The following is a 22,658-nucleotide window of genomic DNA, read 5'->3' on the forward strand; positions in this document are numbered from 1 at the left end:
AGCTTAAATTTTTCACAGACAAACAAATGCTGAGAGAATTTGCCAATAAAAGACCTGCCCTACTTGAGATACTGAAGGGAGCCCTACCGATAGAGAAACGAAGAAAGGAGAGAGATATGGAGAATTTTAATAGACATATATAGAACCTTACACCCCAAATCACCAGGACACTCATTTTTCTCTAGTGATCACGGATCTTTCTCCAGAATTGACCATTTGCTGGGACATAAAACAAGCCTCAATAAGTTAAAAAAAAAAAAACAAAAACAATTGAATATATTCAAAGCACATTCTCTGACCACAATGGAATACAAATAGAAGTTAATAATTTTTGATTTGTAACTCCACTATTTACTTCCTACATGATATAAAATACACAAACTCTAATGACAAATCAGTGGTTTTGGACTCAATGTAAAATATGTAATTTTGACAAGAACTATATAAAGGTAGGGGAATGGAGGAGTGTAGGAACATAGTTTACGTGTCCTATTGAAGTTAAGTTGCTATCAAAGAAAAACAAGATTGTTATGGATTTAAGAGGTTAATTTTAAGCCCCACAGTAAACACAAACAAATTGTCAGACAATTATGACCATGGAGATGAAAAGTAGAGTATGGGTTACGAGAAGTGGGGGAAGGGGCAATGGGGAGTTAAGAAATGAGTGTAGGGTTGCTGTTTGAGGTGAAGGGAAATTTCTAATAATGGATGGTGGGAAGGTGATAGCATTGCAACATTCTAAATGTGATTAATCTCACTAATGGAATGCGAGAGGTGGGGGTGGAATGGGAAGATTTAGGCTATATATATGTTTCCACAATTGAAAAAAAAAAAAAAAAAACAAGACTAAATAGATGACAATTGAATGTCAGAGATGATCCTGGATGGGATCTGAGGATGGAGGATAGGAGGCTCAAAGGGACACAATTGAGACATAAGGAAAGAAAAAAAAAAAAGGAAATATAGAATGTAGGCTTTGTATCAATGTTGAATTTCTTGAACTTCTTAGCTGCGCTTAATGAGATTGCATAAAAGAATGTTCTTGTTCGTGGGAATTGTATATGTGAATTATAGTGTTTGTTCAAGGATGTGGGCAGCTTGCTCTCATATGTTCAGAAGACAGCAATAGATGATGGGTGATAGATAGGGAGGAGGGAGGGAGGGAGGAAAAGAGAAATGGTGGTGTGACAGCATGTTAAAGTTGGTGGATCAGGGTATCGGGGGAGGGGGGTCAGGGTATGCTGGAGTTCTGTGTATGGGGTTTGTATTGTTTTTGCAACTGTTCCTATAACTTTGAATTTATTTCAAAATAAAAATTAAAAAAAAATAGATTAAAAAAAAAAAAAATTGGGAGTCACTAATGCTTGTGAGCCTGTCAGGTATTTCCCAGGTGGAGAAGTTTATTTCTACATTTTTCCCCAGTCCCTCATGTGGACTTTGGATTTTTTTTTTTTTTTTTTTTTTTTTTTGCCCAAAATACTCTGGGATTTATCGGGGTATTACATATAACCTTTACAGAATAATAAGATCTCATTCCTTATTCTAGTTTCCATGTAATTATGTTGTTTAAATAAACTGACCATACACTTTAAATTTGATAGTGTGCTATACAGAATATAAATTTTATATCAAATAGACATCTCTTAAATAACAATTAAAACTCAGAAGTAAATGTGACTGCCGTAAGAGCTTACAGTATAGGAACCTTTACGGTAAGCCTTATTCAACATTATATACTTCTGTATTGTCGGTTGCCCAGTCTCTGTCCATGTTCTACCCCTGAAAACCTATGCTCTCAAATTCAATTTTTAGCATTTGCTTATTATATTTAGTTTTTATTAGTAAAGCCTTACCTTATCTGTCCTTTCATTCCTGGCTTATTTCACTCAACATAATGTCCTCAAGGTTCATTCACCTAGTTGCATGCCTCACAACTTCATCCTTCTTGCAGGATGTATTCCATTGTATGTATACACCAGATTGCCCTTTTGTTCATCCATCAGTGTACCCTTAGGCCACCTCCATCCATTGCAAATTGTGAATACTGATGCCATAAATACCAGAGTGCAAATGCCTATTTGAGTCTCTGCTTTCAGTTCTTCCAAGTATATACCAAATAACAGGGTTGCAGGATCACATGGCAACCCTATACTTAGCCTCCTGTGGAACCACCATGCTGCCCTCCAGAGGGGGTGCACTGTTCTACTTCCCTGCCGACTGAATGGGTATATTTCTCTCTCAACATCTTCTCCAGCACTTGTATCTTTCTGTTTATTTTTTAAACAGTTTTGTTCACATACCATACAATGCATCCTAAGTGAACAATCAATAGCTCCCGATATAATCACATAGTTATGTTCACCACCACAATCTGTGAGAACATTTCCATTTCTTCCAAAATATGAAGAGGAAAAATTGAAAGAATAAAGAAGTAAAAAAAGGAGAAACAACAACAAGAGTCCCATACCCCTCCCTCATTTCCCCTCTTACTGACATTTAGTTTTGGTATATTGCCTTTGTTGCAATTAATGGAAGAATATTAACAGTGGTATTGTTAACTATGGACCCTAGTTTGCATTAGTTGTATTTTTTCCATATACCATTCCATTTTCTACACCTTGCAGTGGTGACAATCACTTGTTCTCATTCATGAAAACTTTCTTATATTAGTACGTTTAATCACCATCACTGTCAACTCTAGGTTTTGCCAAGTTATCTAGAGGAATTTTTATATCTTTGTATTTTCTACAATGACTATTACAGTCCATTGCATTATATTTACTTGGTAAATTTTGTTAAAATGCATTCATTCATTTGATTCATTCAGCAGTTTTATACATACCATGTGATGGTGATTCAAAATTAGTATACATGTGGGAAGGTTGGTCATTGTGATTGTGTCCTTTGCTGGGTTTGGGGCAGAATATGGATTGGGGATAAGGTATAATTGTCATCTCTGGACCTGTTTACCCTTGCTACTTCAGGTTTCCTAATCAGTTCTACCAGTCTCCATGGTAGATGCTAAACTTACATTTGTGAATTCTGTACCATGTTTCTTAATCTGTACCTCACTTCTTCTGCTTTTTTTCTCTTGGTCTCACCTCCTATTTTGCTCCCCAATTGTTGACATAGAACATGTGTGCATAGTTCAAAGGTGAAGTTAACTATGCTTTTGGGGAGAACCAGATTAAGGAGTAATCCTTGTATGTTAGAGTGGGAGCTAACAGTGTAACTTTTAAAGAACCAACCATTCATGTACTCCAGTTTTGTTTTTTCTGGTTATTCTTGCTAATAGGACTTTTACTGACTCAAGTTAAAAAGTTACATTAAGCTGGTTTTGCTAGGTACTATCTATTAAATACCATCATCCTGGATCCTTGGGGTTCTCTCATAGATTTGTGTCACTTCCTTAGCTTTTCTCTAGCCTACATTGTTTAAACTCTTGGGCAAGTTCTTATAACTGGCTCCTTCCATTACAAGTTATCTGTCGTCTTTCTTCCACATCTACCGATGTTTTTCCCCACTCTGCCTTCTAGGCTTGGTCCTCTGTGGGTATGATTCCTAGTGTTAAACCATTCTTGGATCAGAACATTAAATGCCTTTATCAATTTGAGATATTAAATGACTAAATGACTATCTCTGGATATTTTCTAGAAACCACAAAGTAAGGCCAACAAGCCTTTCTGTTGTGAAATTTAGTTTTACCACTGGTGGGGTGATGGGTGCTTGTAGTCAAATAGTAAGTTTATGTATTCCCTCCACATCTTCACAGTTTTGCTTTCAGGAACCTGTTTCATTCTATCCTCTGGGCAAATGTGGCCTGGAAGAGTTGAAGGTTTATGAGAAAGACTTATGTGTATAAAATGTAGAAATAGTTTTTAAATTCTGTATTCCTGTATGTCTTTTCTAAAAAAAATAACAAAGTACTCTGTGATTTGCTTAAATTGTACTTTACAAGGCTCTTTTAAAGAAACCAAATGTGATAGATTTTAATCAGGTTATTTGTGGTGGTAAAAGTCTCCATGAAAGATAAATTATCAATTTGAAAAATAGATTCTTTACACTGAACACAGAGTCTTTTGGTGATTTTTTGTTTGTTCTTTTTTCATATATTTGTCTTTTAGGGGTGAATGTTCCTGAAATTCCTTGTATCCCAATGCTAAGACACCTTTACATGAAGTGGGTAAGACTCACTAAACCACAACCATTTAAAGACTTTCTTTGCATCAGCTTACGAACTTTCGTCATGAGGAACTGTGCAGGTAATGATACACAGTTATGGTGGAATTATACATATGCTATCCTAAAAATATCCTAAAGCACAATTCAGAGCTACGTTTGTAAATTAATTTGTATTATGCTATTGCTATTTATGTTTTGTAACTTACCTTCGGAAGATAAATGTACTCTCATTTTAAATATATTTATTAGAAATATGGTTTGTGTTTGATCCTTAGCAAAAAAAAAAAAAAAAAAAGTCAGAATGTCTCTCCTTATTTCTCATTGATACTTTAAACTTCACTCCTGGATTGTTATAATAGATTTGTGACTGCTTTCTTTGTCTCCTAACAGAACATGTAAATAGTTCTGACCTAAGCATTGCTTTTATTATAGTACTCTTCTATTCAGGAGCCTTCAAGCACCCCTAGAGCGTCAATACAGAACTACTCTGCTTACTTCAAGGTTCATAATAACTAGGCCCCCTCTTGGTGTCCTTACCTTCTGTTATAGTCAGGTTTACCTGTTTACTGTATTCTGCATACCTGTACCAGCTTTCACTCAGTTTTTGCTCATACAATGTTATTGTTCCCTTATCCTGAAATCTGTACTTCCTCCTCTTTACTTGTATATATTCTTCATCCTTTACCTCTATACATCCTTCAAGTTCTTTTTCCAACTTATTTTTCTCTTTTCTTTCTCTTTCTCTCTCTTTATTCCTTTCTTATGAAGTATAGCAGATCTTATTTTTGTACTTAAGTTCTACTTTTGTATACTGTTATAATTCTTAATGTTAGTGTTATTTCTATGTAAATCGCAAGTTCTTTGATGGATGGGACCATACCTTATGTATCACATCATCTTCCATAGCACCTAAAACAACACTGGCCACATAGATAGATGTTTAAATGACTGAATTGTTAACTTGAGTTTAGGATCATATTTTCAACTTGGAAGTTTTCCCCTTAGTTATTTTGAACTTAAAAATACTGAGACATAAGGGAATTTACAAAAAAAAAAAAAAAAAAAAAAAACCGGATTACTTTTCCAATGTAACCAAAAAATCTTTGTGCTTAATAAATATACAGTTAACAAACAGACTGACACTTTCATTTGCAATAAGAATTGTAACTCACAAAGAACCAAACATACTGGCTGTCCATTTAAGATACAGAATTTATGTTACTCATCTCGGTTGCTGGCTTGAAATACATCTTAAGGCAATTTATTGAGGATTTTTGTTATTTTTCTAGGACCCACAAATTCCTTGAAATATGTCCCTTTAGTGACAGGCTTAGCCTCTGCCCGAAATTTGGAACATTTAGAAATGGTTCGAGTTCCTTTCCTTGGAGGTCTTATCCAACATGTAGTTGAAGACAGCTGGAGATCAGGTATTCCTTTTTCTTTGGTCACTAAATATTTTATTTTAAAAATACGTAAACTTTTATTTTTAAAACTTTTAAAATAAGTTTTTATTAAGCTTCTCTTATGAGTCTAAAAGAAACGCTTGTCAGTAATTATATTTTCTCTCTGGTGTGTCTGATGAAAAATAATCACAAGTATACTCTACTATTCATTTATGCATACATTTTATATGCAGTGTTAAATCTTCTCAAAATAAATGCTACAGTGATAAGGCATGTTTTCTGACTTATTACTTACTACTTATTTAACAATCCATCCTATTATTTGGAATCATAGATATATTAACGAGTTTCTAATGCTCTTCGTTTTTAAGAGGTGCTTTATGACTTGGACACCCTACACCTCAAGAAGAATTCAGGAATTAGTAATATTAATATCTAACTTTTTTTAAAGTACTTCATAGTATATAAAATCCTTCCATTTTTATCGGTTGAATATTAGATCCATCCATCAAAGGATGGCTTTTTTGAAGGGAAAAATATTTCATTCTATAGATCCTTCACTATAGATAAACAATGATACATAACAATATGCTACATGTTAAGCATCTTCTTCATTGCAACAAAACTACAGAGAGGTTTAGCTACATGGATAATTAATAGTGAAAACTAAAACTCTAACTTAGAGTATCAAAATATAAACATCAAAGCATCAAATGCCGTAGCATTGGTAACAAATAGATATTATCATTCAGCATTATTAGAATATAATGAAAAGTAAGCACTGCATTTTTAGGCATTTTGTCAATTATTCAAGTCTGGTGTCGGTACACTTGATTATGAGTATATTGCGCCAAGGGAGATGGAGCAGGCCCTCTCAAGACCACAACAGCATTATTTTTATGCCATAGGTGTGGCTCATAGAATAAAAGTCAGAAGGAAAAAGAAGCCCACAGTATGAGCATTCACTAGAGGGAAGGGATGGAGAAAACTGCCAAATGCTAAGAGTTTGTGTAAAGGTCCTAAGAGAGAAAGACTTATTCTCTAATCAGTGTTGGAGGGTAGCACTGACTTATATTTTAGTTAAAGGGTCAGCATATCAAAAAATTAATTCCAGTTGAGCTGAAGAGCCAACTGCGAAACATACAAAATAACAGCTTTAGAAGAAAACCAAGGAGGATGTCTTCTTCACTCTGGGACTGGGTAAAGAATTTTTCAAAAGGACTCCAAAAAGCACATACTATAAAGAAGAAAAATGATAAACTGGACTAATTAAAGTTAAGAATTTTTGTTCATCAAAGCCATGATTAAAAAGTGAAAAGCCAAGCTATAGAGTGGGAGTGACTTTGCATTCAGATAAAGGACTTGTACCTAGAATATATAAAGAATATAAAAAGAACTCCTAAAATTAATAAGAAAAAGACAGAGTATCCAGTAGGAAATGGGAAAACACTTGAATAGGCACTTAACAAGAGAAGATTTCCAAATGACTAATAAACATGAAAAATTAATTATTTTCATTAAACATTAAGGACATGCAAATTAAAACCTCAGTGCACACTTTACATAATCACAAAAATGACTAACATGAAAAAGACAAATAATAGTGTTGATTAGAATATGGAGCAGTAGGGACTTTCTTACATTGCTAGTGAGAGTGTAAATTGATACAACCACGTTGGAACACTGGTAGTATCTACTAAAGTTGACCATGTATATATCAATAGTTGCATTCCTGACTTTAAACCCAACAGAAATGCGTAAATGTGTTCATCAAGAGACATATTCAAGATTGTTCATAGGAGCACTGTTCATAATAGTCCTCATATGGAAATATCCCACATGCTTACCAACAATGAAATGAATGATTAAAATGTGGCATATTCATACAATAGAATACCATACAGCAGTGAGTATAGAGAAACTATAAGCACATGCAGCAACATGGATGACTCTCATAAATGAGATGTTTAAAAAAAGCCATTCACGAAAATTTACAATCTTTTATATATATATATATATATATATATATGTATGTATGTATGTATGTATCTATGTTTGTATGTACATATGTTAAGAACAGTGAAAATCAACCTCTTGTGAAAATTCTTTTAGCTGTACATTATCTGTGTACTTTTTTGGTATGTAGATAAAGATTACAAAAAACATAGGAAGAAATCAATTGAAGTTAAAGTAGTCCTGGTCTTGTTTCGTATGATATATTGTTAAGATCAAAATTTGGACAGCAAGTGGCACGTTCCCTTCTTTGCAATTCTGTTTTGAGCTTCTGGTTTTCTGAAATTAAGAGTCTAAATCTTTTTGGAGTAATTTTCAGATGTCATCTGAATGTATTTTCAGACAGAATGACTGTTTGATTTCATCTCTTTTTAGGAGATAAATAGTAGTTATAATTCATCTTGAGATATTAATTCTAATGTAAAAGTAACTTAGGTTTACTTTTAAACAGATAACCAGCATATAAAATATGGGCTTTAAGTAAAAGTGCTTTGGCTCAAAGAAATTCTTGTTGATTCTGCTCTTTTTGCCCTTTAACCAGGTGGTTTTAGAAATTTGCACACTATTGTTTTGGGAGCTTGCAAAAATGCTCTTGAAGTGGATCTTGGTTACCTCATCATCACTGCTGCCCGTAGGTATGTTTTTTCTTCATATTGTGTCTTTTGTTCTAGAAGTATATGTTTTGTTTTTTTCCTGTTTCACAAAAATTTGGGGGAATGTGTGTGTATGTATATGTGCATCAAGTTTGATCATGTCTTGTTCAAATTTAAAATACAATGATGATGTTTAAGAAGCAGTTGGCTAATTATTATTCTTGTTATTTTTGTGTGTGTGCTAATGAAGGTGTCAGGGATTGATTTAGGTGATGAATGTACAACTATGTAATGGTACTGTAAACAATCGAAAGTACAATTTGTTTTGTATGACTGCGTGGTATGTGAATATATCTCAATAAAATGATGATAAAAAAAAAAAAAAAAAAAAAAAAAACCAAATAAAAAAAAAAAAAAAAAAAAAAAAAAAAGAAGCAGTTGGATATCGTTTAGTGGTGTCTCTGTTATAACTGGTGACCAGTTGAGCCACACTCCAGTCTCAGCAAGCTCTGGAAGGGAGGAGTCACATGTAAGAGAAAAGAGTTGACCATTCTGAAAGTGCAGCACTGAAGCTCTGGTGTCTGCAGTGCTCTGAGGAACCATGTTCTCAATCTCTGGATGATTTACTGAATTGTTTTAATTTATCAGTGATAATATTTGATACTTAGAAGTCAGTGTTTTAAATGAACTTTTTCAAAATCCTGACCTAATAACACCTTTATACTTTTACCACTTCTTCATATCACTTCATGCCACATTTACTGTTTCTTACATGTCTGAGGTCTACCTGTACTTTTACTTCTATAATCTTTTCTTTAACTTGAACTGTTTTTTAAAATATTCAAAAACAGAACTCTTTCCAATGGTAGAAGTTTACTAAGAACATAAATTAAAGAAAATGAAGCTCTCTAAATTTATGCAGGAAGGTATTGTTGCCTACTGTAGAACTACTCTGTTAAAATTGGACATTAACAAAGAAGTTAAATAAATACCAGCACTAGACTCAGATTCTCTCTTCACTTTAATAAGGACTGAGAAAACACTGGAAAGGAAATAAGCTTCTTACTGTGTAATTCATTGTTATTTAATGTAGCTTCAATATACTACCTAAGATATGCCCATATTTATAAAATACTCCTTTAAGGAAAACATCTCTGGTATTGTTAATGGAGAGGGGGAAAATGGTTGACACAAGATCATAAATTTCTTTCAGAGCCTTACATCAGGAGGAGCCTTTGATTCTAAGAGTTTTCCTTTTGCTCTGACATGTATCTCTTTGTTCATAGGTTACATGAAGTTCGGATCCAGCCTTCCTTAACCAAAGATGGTGTCTTTTCTGCCCTAAAGATGGCAGAGTTGGAGTTCCCCCAGTTTGAAACCCTTCATCTGGGATATGTAGATGAGTTTTTGCTGCAAAGTAAGACATCCCATTTTATTCCCTAGAATTTCTGTAGGAAATTCACTTGATAAACAGACTGGAATTGTCCTCAATATAAGACAACTTAGAATCTTAATTGCCTGCACTTCTTGAAAAAAAGAAACTTTTAAATTTAAAATGTCGGTGATTTCCCATATTGCTTCTGATTTTAACATATTATAGAAAATACAATGAATAACAGTATGCCAACAAAAGATCCTATCTACATTTGATATCATTTCCATTTTACTGTCCAACTTTCTTTCCATTCAGCTTCATGTTTTTCACAGACTGTCATCTTTGGTTCCATTTGTTGAATTTGATCTCTCATACTTCTTGAAGCTTTTGATGGTCTTTTCAGATGAGGTCCTTTTCATTGCCCATGCTCTTCATTTCCATAATAAGCCTGGAATTTACAGATAGTATGAGCACCTAATGGTCAATATTCATTTAATAAAGATTGCCGTTGAAAGGCTTGTTCATGGCATTTTCTACAGTGTTTATAACTGGGAACTCATTCCTTTGGCTTTGAATGTATTTTAATTCATTATTCAAATTTTTTCCCCTCATGGCATTAGTCAGACATACAAGAGAATTTCTACCACCAATGTGTTTTTATTTTGGCAAGAATTTTTTTCTCTCCCATGTAATTTGCAACAGATCTTTCTTGAACTCTCACTGTCTCACCAAATGGTACTTTCTCATTGGATACAATTTCCATTGTAGATGGTTGTTTTGTTTTTTACTTTCATTGTTGCAGTTTTCCATTAATACAGATGCAGGATTATTTTTAAAAATCCAATCATTTTATGTAGGAATAATTTTTAATCTATGTAGCTTTGAAAAAAATACGCTTTTCACCAAACTAGCTTAAATGCTAGTTATTTTGTATAAAACTGATGTATTTATCATCAAGGTTTTCTAGTTTTGAGTGAGATTGCTAACATTTTCTGTACTTCTACAATATCTTTGTAGTAACTTAAAATTATTAGCCTGATAATTGGTATTCTTTTTTAAATCATTTTCATTTTTCCCCTAAACTAAAAATTTGATGAATCCTTTTTTGTTTCATCAGAATGAAAGGATTGCCTTTGAGCGTGATTTCTGTAACCAGCTATTTTCCTATCATGTTTCTCTCCTCTCAACACACATTTTTAATACCAGAAAAATCACTTCACCTTCTTAACTACCATCATCTTATACTTTTCAACATTACTTTGTTTCATAGTCTCTTTGATATTTAATAGTCTCTTAGTTTTGACTTTTTTACAAGCCATTCTTTTCATATTCATTGCAGTTTATGCATTCCTAGAAGTGAGGCTTCTCCTATATACATACTTTGCTCTCTTCCTCCAAGGATTGCTTAGGATTATGTGTTTCAAAATAGGTGCCAAAGTATCCCTCTGACCAGATCATCTAGAGAGGAATGAGGTCATTGCTTATGCTCTTCTAATTAGTCTTCTCCCTTCTCAGATTTTGAAACATCTCTCCAAAAGGTGGGCATGGCCCCTGGTAAAATTTGAGTCATTTTTTGTTACAAACGATCTGGCAGAATAGGTAAATAAAACTGCCTGCTTTCTTTCCAGAAAGAGAGACTGCTAAATTGAGGAAATGGGTGTGCTGAAAAGCAGATGCTGTTAGGAATACAAGAAAAGTGTCTGGTATAGAGGAGTGACTAACGTGGGTTACCATATGGATGACATATGTGAGAGAAATCAGTGACCCAAAAATGACCATTTGGGTAGGACTTCATTGTTCAAATAGTTGATTTATGATCTCAGAGCTTCATGTGATGTGATAGGGATGATTAAAAACTTTGGTAATGTGTAGGGTAGTCTTTAGTGCTGGGGCTTTGGAGAGAGATGGGATTGAGGCCTGCCTATTATTAATCATGTGACCATGGGCAATTTATTTAAGTCCATGTTTTCTCATTTGTTAAATGGAGTTTAAGTTCATTTCCCACTTTTCTCTTGCATGTTTCAGAAAACTCAATGTAAAAATGGTATATGTGTTTATAACAATTGCTGATACTTAGGAAGCATTCAGTAAATGGTAGCTTTTACTTTCAGATGACGTATGGGCCGAAGAGAAGTATCAAAAATGAATCCCATGTAATACCATCAGGGTTTTGAGGGAGTGTAGCAGTCAGGAAATCCTGAGGAGAGAAACACTGTAGTAGTCTTAAACAGCTGAATTCAGGAAATGAATTTGTCATTTTAGGCTAGAGCATTTCTGCTGACAGAGTCAGGAAACAGGGTCAGTTCAAGATTTTTCCTGTCTTTAAGGAAGAAGGCAGTTTTGTTTTGAGTCTAAAGGGCAGGAAAAGGGTCTTCTTCATCTAGGAACTAACCAGGAGGCTAAAGAAAATAGTTCAGTTAAATCATGATGAATGGATTAAGGTGAAATCTGCAAGAAATGCTAGTAAATACCTGTGAATTACATGGGAAGTGAAGTTGGAAGAGCTTGAAATTGATTGATTGATTGATTTGATTCAGAGTCAAAGTTGTAACCTCTGCAACGTCCAGGGCAACTTCACCAGATCCTCATTGTTTTCTTTGTACTTTGTGTCATTTGATTGCAAGGACTGTCAAGAAATATTTATTTAGCTCCTATATGCCCAGCATGGTCTAGACACTGAAGATATAACTGAACTAACTAGGCACAATCCCTTCCTTCACAGAGCTCGTAGTTAAATGGACTATCTTGGAGAGTGAGAAGCAGGGAGAAACGCTGCTAGAAGGCAGGGGGTGAGGTATGTGTCCTAATAGCATGATCTAGGATGATCTTTTATTTTCACACACCCCTTCTAGTTTGTGGCAGGACAGTAGGAATGAAAGCCCAGTGGCAGTGTGTGAGGGTGTGTTTGAGTTAGAGGTCCACTTTCAGAGTCTAGATAGATATTTACCAACCAAGACCATGGGCTCTAAAAATGAATTTCAATTCCCCAATTTGCCCTTCCCTACACATGGCCACACCGGATTCAAAAAACATGATCCTTATAATATTAGGGAGTTGTGTTTTTTAAGATTTTATTTTCCTGTATAACTACTTGTTAAATTGTACTTTGAAAGTTATTACATTTTTGCGTATGTTATAATTCACAATAAGGAAATAACTGAAACTGGAACTGTAACCCATAATGTTTTTGAAATGTCCTCGCTGCTTGTTAAATTGCACTTGGAAAGTTATCACTTTTATGTATATATGTTACATTCCACAATAAAAAAATGAAAAAAAAAAGATGAAACTAAAACCTCACCTGTGTGACCCAATATAATACATTATTCAGTTATGCTTTATGAATTTTTGCTCTCCTCTTTTTTCTTTTCTACACAATCGGAAATAATTTTTTCCTATTAGCTCTCCCTTGACTTTTTTTGTATAAATTCTTGTTTTGCAAAAAATGGTACCATACCTACCCGAATGAAACCTAAAACCATATTCAAAACTGTAACTCTTGATGGACAGATCATACAGAATGATCATAGAAAATGATCATATTGAATGCTAAGGTAAAGAATTGGCAACACTGTGACTTAAGAATTGTCTTTTTGAAACTGTTTTCTCTTTCTAGGCAGAATGGCTAATGCAGATCTGGTGAAATATGGTTTGGCAGATGTGGTAGAAAATCCAGGTATCATCACTGATATAGGAATGAAGGCAGTCAATGAGGTTTTTTCCTGTATCAAATATTTGGCAATTTACAATTGCCCCCATCTACATAACCCATACAGTTGGATCTCAGGTACTCTAGACTTAGAAATCCTGCCTATATTTTACTAATACGAAAATAATATGAGTGTCTCCATTTTCTGTGTTTGGTATGATTGCATTCCATTATGTGTAATGTGGATATTTTATATGGATTTTTCATAGAAGTTCTGGGACCCTTTGATAACTTGAATTGGAAGTATGTTTGATGCATTTTTGAATTCCTGAATTTCTCTTCCTAGAAATTTGCACTGTCTAGGTTATAGATTCAGGTGCCTTGCTCTTTGTGTTTACTTTTTTGGGTAGGGCACATAAAATTAAGGTTAGAAATTGTTAACTAGGATACTATAGTCATTTTCCCTGAATTGCCTTCTAAATGACACTTCTGAAAGGGTAAAGTAGATATGTATATCTAAAAACTTTAGTTATGCAATATATTAAACATTAATCTAAGGTGCGATTTTCTGTTGACTTGAAGTCCTAAACTGTGTTTCAGGCCTTCTTTCCCCTGCCCCATCCTCATGTACAGAAGTACGACTTTTGCATTTGATATTTTTTCTTTATGGGTGGAGTTCATTTCTCTGTCTGAGAGATTAATACTATTTTCTGCTTTAAAGCCTCTTTTTAAATATCTAATACATAAAACTTTAAACAGGTTCAGAAGTGGCATCTGCTTTAACCAAACAAAGCTCCTTCATTAGCACCTGCAGAACAGACTCCTCTGCTGTTTGAGTTGCCTTAGAGGAAAGCTATACCTCCTCACAAAGTCAGTTTCCAGGCCCGTTTTGGCAGTGTGGGGCTTCTGCTGAGGTCAATTATTATAGAAAAGGCCCACGTTTTGCTTACCCACCTGAAGTTAAATTCTGTCCCTGGCCCAGCTGAACCCAGAAGTTATTGGGAAGTATTAATTTTAGGCTTAGCAGGCGTAGATCACTGTAAAAAATAACATTTATTGGGTTTTTGGTTTGTTTGTTTTCTTAAGTACAGAAGAGTATAAAGAAGAAAACAAAACAGAAAAAATGGCCTATAATCCCATCACTCAGAACTTCTGTTAACACTTAAAAAAAATAAAAGTAATACATGCACTTGATAAAAAATTTCAAACAGTACAGAAAGGTACAAAATGAAAAAGTCTCCTCTTCTCAAAGGTAACCATTGTCAGTGGTTTCTTGTATATTATTCTGGACAAATTATTTTGTGCATATCGCAGCCTATACATGTATAGCATTTAAAAATCATTTATATATACAAAAGGATCTTACTATAAATCCAGTGTTCTGTGGCTTGTTTTTTGCACTAAGTGTATTTTGGAGAGCTTTCCATTTTCAGCAAGCATTTTCGGCTCTCATTCTTTTGAAAGAGCTGTATTATGTTCTAGTAAATGAATGTACCATAATTTCTTTAACTAGTGTCCTGTTGTTGAATAGTCATGTAGCGTGTTGAGTGGATCACATTTAAATCGGGGCTGACTTGGTTTCAATTTAATGTTTCTCAGGTCATCTAGTTCTCACAATGGAATTAGGTAAGGAAAACATCATAGTTTAGATTCATCAAGTTTTAAAGATCGTGAAACAAGGGAAAACTATTTAAAGGAAAAGGATTTGAAAATCTTTGTGACTTACAGCAAAATTTCTCAATAATGGCAAGTGTACTTAAACTCTTTCTGGCCATGTCATTTCTTTGACAGACCACTCAAGATGGACTCGATTGGTTGATATCAACCTGGTGCGCTGTCATGCATTAAAGCTTGACTCCTTTGGCCAGTTTATTGAATTGTTGCCCAGCCTGGAGTTTATTTCACTGGATCACATGTTTCGTGAACCACCCAAAGTAGGTCACATTTGAGAGAATTTTTGTTTATTTTGATACTCAAGGAAGAAAACAAAACAACCTAAGTATTTTTTTCTGTTTCAATAATATGCTTTTATGGTCTTATAATTAGACTGTTTACTACCAGCCTCAGTGAAGGTATAAAAGTTGTAGTAATGCGTGGCCTCGTGTTCTTGTAAAGGAACATTAAGGGGTCTCCAGAGAAGGGAAAGGAAAAAGTAAATGGAAAGCTGTCTGCATCAATTCTGTAAACTGAAGGTAAGATAAGGGTAAGGATAGAAATTTGAGCTAAGACAAAAATTATTACTAGGAGTAATTGGGAGATTAAAATTCTAATGAACCCAGAATATAAATAAGTATTTGGGATTTATTTTGGAAATGTCTAATTTTGCTTCTGTGTTTTCTATTCAGTTGTATATCCTGGGAAATCTGAGGTTGCCCAATTGTAAAAAATGTAATTTTAGTACTTCTTAACAGATAGATCTTTATGTTTTCATGGTCATAAAAACTTAATGCCTCAACTAATTATGTTCTCTCTTGTCAGTTCTTAATAGTTACATTTCCACTGTTGAAGCAGTGCAGTATAGTGGGGAACTCAGGGTCAAGGTCAGAATACTGGCTTTCAAGTCCTTAATATACTGTTTACTGGCAGTGTGCTGTTGGGAAAAATCTCTTTCCATTGTGTACCTCAGTTTACTCATCTGTAAATCAAGGTTGTTAACCCTTTATTTTGCTGGAGTGTTGTGAGCCCTAAATGAAATCCTTTATATGTATGTGAAAGTTTGACAAATAAAGTGCCATACAAATATTAGTTCTCATTTAAAGATGAAAGAAAGGGTTGTTAAAAAATCAAGTTGTTCTATATTAACCCAAATTAATAACCACATGATTTGGTCTTGCCGTAGGGCTGTGCTCGAGTTGGTCTGAGTGCAGGCACAGGAATTGGGGTTTCCTCTGCCCTTGTTAGCAACCAGAACTCTAACAATGACAATGATAATAATGCCCAGAATAACAATGCCAATATCCACGACAATAATCACCATCATCCAGATGACTCAGATGAGGAGAATGATTTTCGGCAAGACCTACAGCCAGGAGAGCAGCAGTTTGCAGCCGACGGTAACCCAGATCTTTTGTGAGCTCCAGTAGAAATGATTTTTACTTTGGATGCTATTTCTCTGACTGTATCCTGTTTCCTTCTTTCCCTATTTTAATTTGTCACTTTCCACTTTGAGGGCAGCTAGTTAACAAGGCAGATGAAGGGGTGAGTGAAATTTTCCTGTTTGCTTGTTTGAAAGCCAAGCTTGTGATACCTCTATTCACAAAACTCATAAGGGTATTTACAGAAGGAGTGATAGGTGCCATGGGGATTCGGATATGTAGAGACCTGGTTAACTGACACTTAACCAATCAGGATATAGAAAAAGCATTTTTTAATACCTTCCTGACCAGTGGATAGGTACATTTAGCATGAATGTGGAGACCAATTTTGAATGTTCCAAAGACTGAAAGAAAACACCAACCATGTGCTAGACATTGTTGGACACCTTTCACATACCTTTAATCATTTAATCTTTACAACCACCCAGCAGATTAAGTACATGAGCTAATAAAGACCTGTTGGGTTTGGTTATGTAATCATCCATCCACTATAATGTTTACTGAACACCTCCTGTGTGCCAACCCACATGCTCATAGACTCTGTCTGCCCCTCTTTTAATGAGTAAGGATGGAGTGACATTATTTCCTTACCGAGTTTTCCAGTTTCTCAGTTAACCCTTAAGAACTGGAAAGAGAATCTTTTCTAGACATCTCCTTGTTGTTGTCCTTACCCCTATCGTCTTGAGTATAATAATTAATGAGAAATAGGATGCCCTGATGTTATATAACTGCTTTTATGATGAAAGCATATTGTCGTATAGAGCATGATTTCCTTTAGGATCACCCTGACCAAAGAATCATCTTTAGGCATTGTCTTCATTTCCTTACTCTCAATTTTAGCTCTTGGCAGAGTCATAAGGGACTGTCTTCCCAAAGCCAGCAGTTGTTTTTCCCTTTCATCTTATTTGACATTTCAGCGGCATTTGACATTGTGGCCCACTTTTTTGGTATTTCTGAAAACGTTTTCTTTTTTCTCCTTCCTCTTTGGACCTACCTCAGTTTTCTTTGCTTGCCCCACATTCTCTATTCCACTTTTGTCCTGGATCTCCTTTTTTCTCTCTACACATTTTCTCTAGATAAGCTCATTCAATCTCATGATTTTAGTTCCAACCATATGCTAATGAATCTCAAATCTTTATTTCTAGCCTTGGTCTTTCTAGTTTTTGAAGTAATTGCAGGTATATCTAGCTTCTTTCTTTTCATTTCCACCTGGGTACTTCTAGGAATCTGCAACTTAGAATGGCAAAATCTCTCTTTCCTGCCACCCTCACCCAAAAGTATGAAAACAAACACAAATGTGCAGAACCAGCATTTGCAGAGTTATCCATCTCTTTGCCCCATTGTCCTCTAATACCAGGCTGTTATCTTTGTACATTGTACAGGTCACTTACACCATAAGTATCTGAACTTCGCCATCCACAGGAAATTGTTGGAACAATTGCAGTGCAGAACTGCCCCAATTCTGTGAACCTAGTTGTGGTTGAAGTTGATGTGCTGAAAGTACTACAGAGTCCACTGGAAAGTTACATGGCCTTGAGCTTCTTAGTACAGAATGGAAAATGCCTTCCGTTGTGCAATTACATATTGAAATAGCAAGAACAAAAATGTGTGTACAAGAACTTTCTGTATTTGATCCTAAGAGAACGATGAAACTTAAATCTACTAAAATTTGATTTACAAATGTAGTTTCAGTAGATGAGAGACTTGCATATAATTTAGATATTCAAGTTGTAGAAAAAGTTATTTGACTTAAGCTGTAATTACAGTGAAAGGATCAGTAGTTACCTAGAAGGACGATACATTCAAATGCTGAGAAGCGAAGGAATGAGCAGTATATAAATTCAAGTCTGAAGAATTAAGTTTGACCAAAAGGAAGAACAAGAATGCCAAGAGGGTGGCAGCATTTGTAGAGAAATGTAATGAAGATTGGTAAAAAAAAAAAAAAAAAAAAAAAAATTACGTTCCACATCTCTCTCCAGGGTGGCATTATCATTATTTGTATTTTTCAATTAAAAGATATATGTACATGGATATATATATATATATATATACACACACACACACACACACACACACACACACACACACACACACACACACACACTAGCAATTGTTGCATGGATATCGTATTGTTAAAAGGCAATGCGTTCTCCTTTATTTTACAATGACTAATGAAAGTGATAAAATTTCTATTCAGGTTATAACAGAATAGAAAGAAAAGAGACTAGTTAATATATCTAAAAATAGCTCAAACCCATTAATGTTTATGAATTTTTTTTTTACAACTGAAGTAAAATTTCAGCTAAATAAAACATTTGGCAAATGTTGATGCTTAATTAAAAGTTAGCTTACCTAATTATGTAAGTTAAAGTTCTTTTGAAAAAGTTGTACTGCCCTAGTGATAAAATATTTTGAAACAAAAAATCAAAACCAAAAATCATTTACACCTTCTCTATCCCAAAGACACCACCATCCTAGTTAATTACTGAAGAAGACATATTGAGACAAAATCCTTTTTTTCTTTACCCCACAGTAAAGGATTGCTTTCCACATTATTCAGTCCTTTTGTAGGTCTTGTTCATTATCTCTAAAATGTCTCCCTGATCTGTGTCTCTCCTTTCTTGCTGAAATCCAAGCCTAAATGTTTTAATAGGCTTCTTACTGGTCTCCCTACTTCCTCTCTTGCCCTGCTAAAATCAGTTCTTAGAGCCTCTAGAGTAGTCTTTTAAAAATGTAAACTAAAATGTACTGTTCTCTTATTTAAAGCTTTCCAGAAGCTTTCCACTGTGTTAGAATAAAATCCAGTTTCTTCACTGGGGCTGTCAGACCCTGCATGATCTGGCCTCTCTTCTTGTGCTGCTCCCCACCTCACACACCATACCTTTTCATACCAAGCTGTTATCTACTGTTACACTAACTACTGTTGCACTAACCTCTTCTTAGAATGTCCTTCCCGTAATCTTTGCATGGCTAGCTCCTTCTTGACTTTTAGATCTTAAATGTTAATCTCTGAGATGAATTCCCTTACCACCTTATCTTAAGCATCACCGGTTCATTCTCTTGTTACATCACAGTCTTTATTTTTTATGTAAGACGTTATTATCAGACATAACTTTTCCTCTCTGTAGTAGATTAAAGTGCCATGAAAATAGGGATCTTGAATATTCACCATTATTTTTTGGCATCTAAAACAGTAACAAGCTCATTTTAGTAGGTGCTCCATAAATAGTCAAAGATGAATACAAGGAAAAATAATGTTTAAAACAACTTTGGGATATTAAATATTTCCACAGATAATTCTGGTAACCTAAAAGCAATTGCTTAACAGCTTTGGAAAACCTTATCACACAGACATGAATGTACTATCTTCATACCATTCTCTGCATAAAAACCTTGTGGTTCCCCTCTGCTTACAGGAAACAATTCTAAGCTCTTTAGCAAAGTTTCCTAAGTATCTCACATAGTCTCACTGTACTACTCTTCTGAAAAATGTAATATAATTCTTAGTATGGAAGTATATGAAATGTCATGTCATTTCAGTGAAACTTTGTCCCAACAGAAGAATTGTATGCTCCTTTGTTCTCATTGCACTTATGCACTGTTCTAGCATGTAGTGAATATATTCTGATCTTATTTTTGTGCCTGGTATGCCTGCTGGAATTGCTGTGTCCTCTTTGAGAAAAGGGAGTACTATACTTGCCTGTCTATTCATAGTTCCTGTAGTGTAATAGGTTCTAGAAACAGACCTCGGTGTGAATCGTAGCGCTAGCTGTGTGATCGGGTGAATTACTAACCTTTCTAAGCTTTGGTTTCCTCAACTGCACAAATGAAGCTAGTGGTAACTTTCTTATAGGGTTTCTGTGAGGAGAATAAAGCATTTAGCATAGAGCCTGACATAGAATTGTTAGCAGCTGTTCATAATTTTTCATAAGGATTGAATGAAAGAAGAAAATAGATTGTGTTTTATCATGGAAGATTTCTAGACAAGGGTCATTTCTCATTTTGGCCCTGAAAGAAATGTTGGTATTGCAGGCTTAGAGCTGGGAGGATTTGGGAGGGGAGACTGAGCAGAAGGAGGAATAAACTATTGTGCATATTTAAGACCAAAGCAAATCCCACTTTCACTTTGAAATCTCAAACCTCATCACTGTATATTCCAGTGACAGTTATCTGAATGCTGTCAATTTGGCTTAATCATATTTTGCCTATTTATTAACTGTATGAGTTTCTCTTGTCTCTTAAGAAGATCCTCTGTAGTTCTTTCAGGAGAGGGATCTTGTTTTCTCTTTTATTTATTTCACTCAAATACTTATTGAGCACCTAGGAATTGGAGATATAGTGGTGAACAAGGTAGACTTATTTAACCTCTGTTGCTCTCTAGGTTATGGCCTAACTGGTAAATGTGAAGGATAATACTGATATTTGTCCTAACTCAAACTGAGATCAGTCGAAGATGCTTGGGTAGTAAGAGAGTACTGGATTAAGTGCCTTGAAAACTGACTGGAAGGTTTGGATTTAATGTTGTAAAAAGCTTGTAAAGCCAGGAATTATTTTATTCAGAGTCATTTTGGGAAAGTGACCTTTTATCTTAAGAAGATAGAGTAAACTGATTATAGCTTATTAATTTGAAATTGTTCACTGACCTTATCCTCTAAAATAATGTAAGTATAAAATCAAATGTCATTCACTAATAGGCACTGTTAACTGTAGTGAAAGCTTTGATGGAAATAAATCATTTGATTGATGTTAAAATGTTAAGAATGTGTTTGGTACATTTGTTAATAATCTTTGTCATATATTAATCAAAAAATGATACTATAGCCTCTAGAATGTAGGAAGAGAAAGGTACAGTTTGAGCTTGCCTATCCAATACATCCTGGTTTAGCTGGCAGATACTATAAGACTCATTGCTTGTAAGATGGCTACAAGGTCTCCCGGTTGCTAGTTCTTACTACTTTCCAGCAGGTAGCTGAGATGGAGTCAGGAAAGTGCCTCTAAGCACTGTCCCCCTCAAAGTTCTTTCTAGCACATAGCTTAGATGGAGACAGAAAAGTCCCTTGGTAGCATTTCCAGCGATGAACATGGTGCTTTCTTTTCTTGGCTATATGCCTTTCTTCCTGCTTTTATCTTATAGTGCTATGCTTTCCCCACCAAGTTATCCTCTCCCATCTGTGACTTCCTCTTCTATAGAAAATTGGACATTTCTTACTACTGTCTCTACAATGAAGCACAGTTGTATAGTGTTCTACAGTGGGTCTGACAACCATGAAGCATTTTAGTCCTCAGAGGTGCCACAATTTTGCCTGTCAGTTTGGTTTTTATACCTCCTGGGGTTTGTACTTTGACTGTTTATTTTTTGTTTAAGCATTGAACGAGATGGAAGACATAGTGCAAGAAGATGGAGAGGTGGTGGCTGAGAATGAAAATGAGACCCCAGCTCTGAGTCAGGCAGTTGTTCCTGTGGATGTTGATGAAGAACAAGCAGGTAATCATGTGACTCTTCCCACATTCACTGTTCTGAAATGAAGAAAGTAAAACATTACTGAGAATGATTGATTTTTGAGCTTACAGCTAATGATGTGTTATTATATGATATTCATTATTGAAGCCTGTAATATATTGTTGGTATTCTCCTTGCTGCAAATGTATATCCTATAAAAGTTTGTTTTGATTGTTTGTGGTAACAACTGCTCTTTCTATTATGGCCACCAGGTGTGCGTAGAAAAAGAGAGCTCTCAGATCTTTGGTGGGAAAATAAATGACCTGATTAAATGTTCTGCTCGCACCCTCCCTTCAATTCAGTAGGTGGGAGTATAATAGAAGAGAGGTCAACCTGGTTAGAAAATGGGCCAAGATCTAGTCTCCATTTGCCCTTGGCTCACTTAACGGCAGGCCATAAAGTCATAAAGCCCTTAAAGATTACCTAATATGACCCTTCATTTTACTGTTGGAGAAACTAATATTCCTTTAAAAGTTTGAGAGATTTGCTCAAGACTGCTCAGCCGGTGAACAAATTGCAAAACAGAGATGAGAACTCAGGTTTCTTGACTTCTGGTACATTGGAATGCCAGCTTGTCTTGCAGTTGAAAATATCTCTAGCTACCCTTACTTTAAGTTGCTTACAGATGCAGTCATTTATTCAACAAATATTTATTGAGTGCCTACTATGTGCCAGGGGTTGTGTAATTTGATAGGGAAAAGACAGACAAGGTTTCTTGGATCTTATATTTTATTGATGAAGCTAATATTTAGTCACTGGTCAGAGAATTGTTTCATAAGAGCTAAAGTTTGCAAGGTATGCTGCCAAACTGATAAAAGTATTTTTTACGTAAATATAAGTACTCAAAT

At 34.9% G+C, this 22,658-nt stretch overlaps 1 protein-coding gene across 4 annotated transcripts in view; it reads left to right on the forward strand.

The window, feature by feature from the left end:
- Positions 1–22,658, forward strand: part of FBXO38 (F-box protein 38) — a 65,769-nt gene that overhangs the window by 23,483 nt on the left and 19,628 nt on the right. For all 4 annotated transcript variants that reach the window (XM_037801046.1, XM_037801047.1, XM_037801050.1 and 1 more), the window contains 8 exons: positions 4,125–4,262; positions 5,472–5,609; positions 8,140–8,233; positions 9,478–9,608; positions 13,183–13,353; positions 15,007–15,149; positions 16,055–16,268; positions 21,676–21,795. In XM_037801046.1, coding sequence (XP_037656974.1) covers positions 4,125–4,262; positions 5,472–5,609; positions 8,140–8,233; positions 9,478–9,608; positions 13,183–13,353; positions 15,007–15,149; positions 16,055–16,268; positions 21,676–21,795 — 1,149 coding nt within the window. The remainder of the gene's footprint in view (positions 1–4,124; positions 4,263–5,471; positions 5,610–8,139; positions 8,234–9,477; positions 9,609–13,182; positions 13,354–15,006; positions 15,150–16,054; positions 16,269–21,675; positions 21,796–22,658) is intronic.

This window comes from Choloepus didactylus, chromosome 13 (assembly GCF_015220235.1).
Source record: "Choloepus didactylus isolate mChoDid1 chromosome 13, mChoDid1.pri, whole genome shotgun sequence".
Taxonomy (NCBI): domain Eukaryota; kingdom Metazoa; phylum Chordata; class Mammalia; order Pilosa; family Megalonychidae; genus Choloepus; species Choloepus didactylus.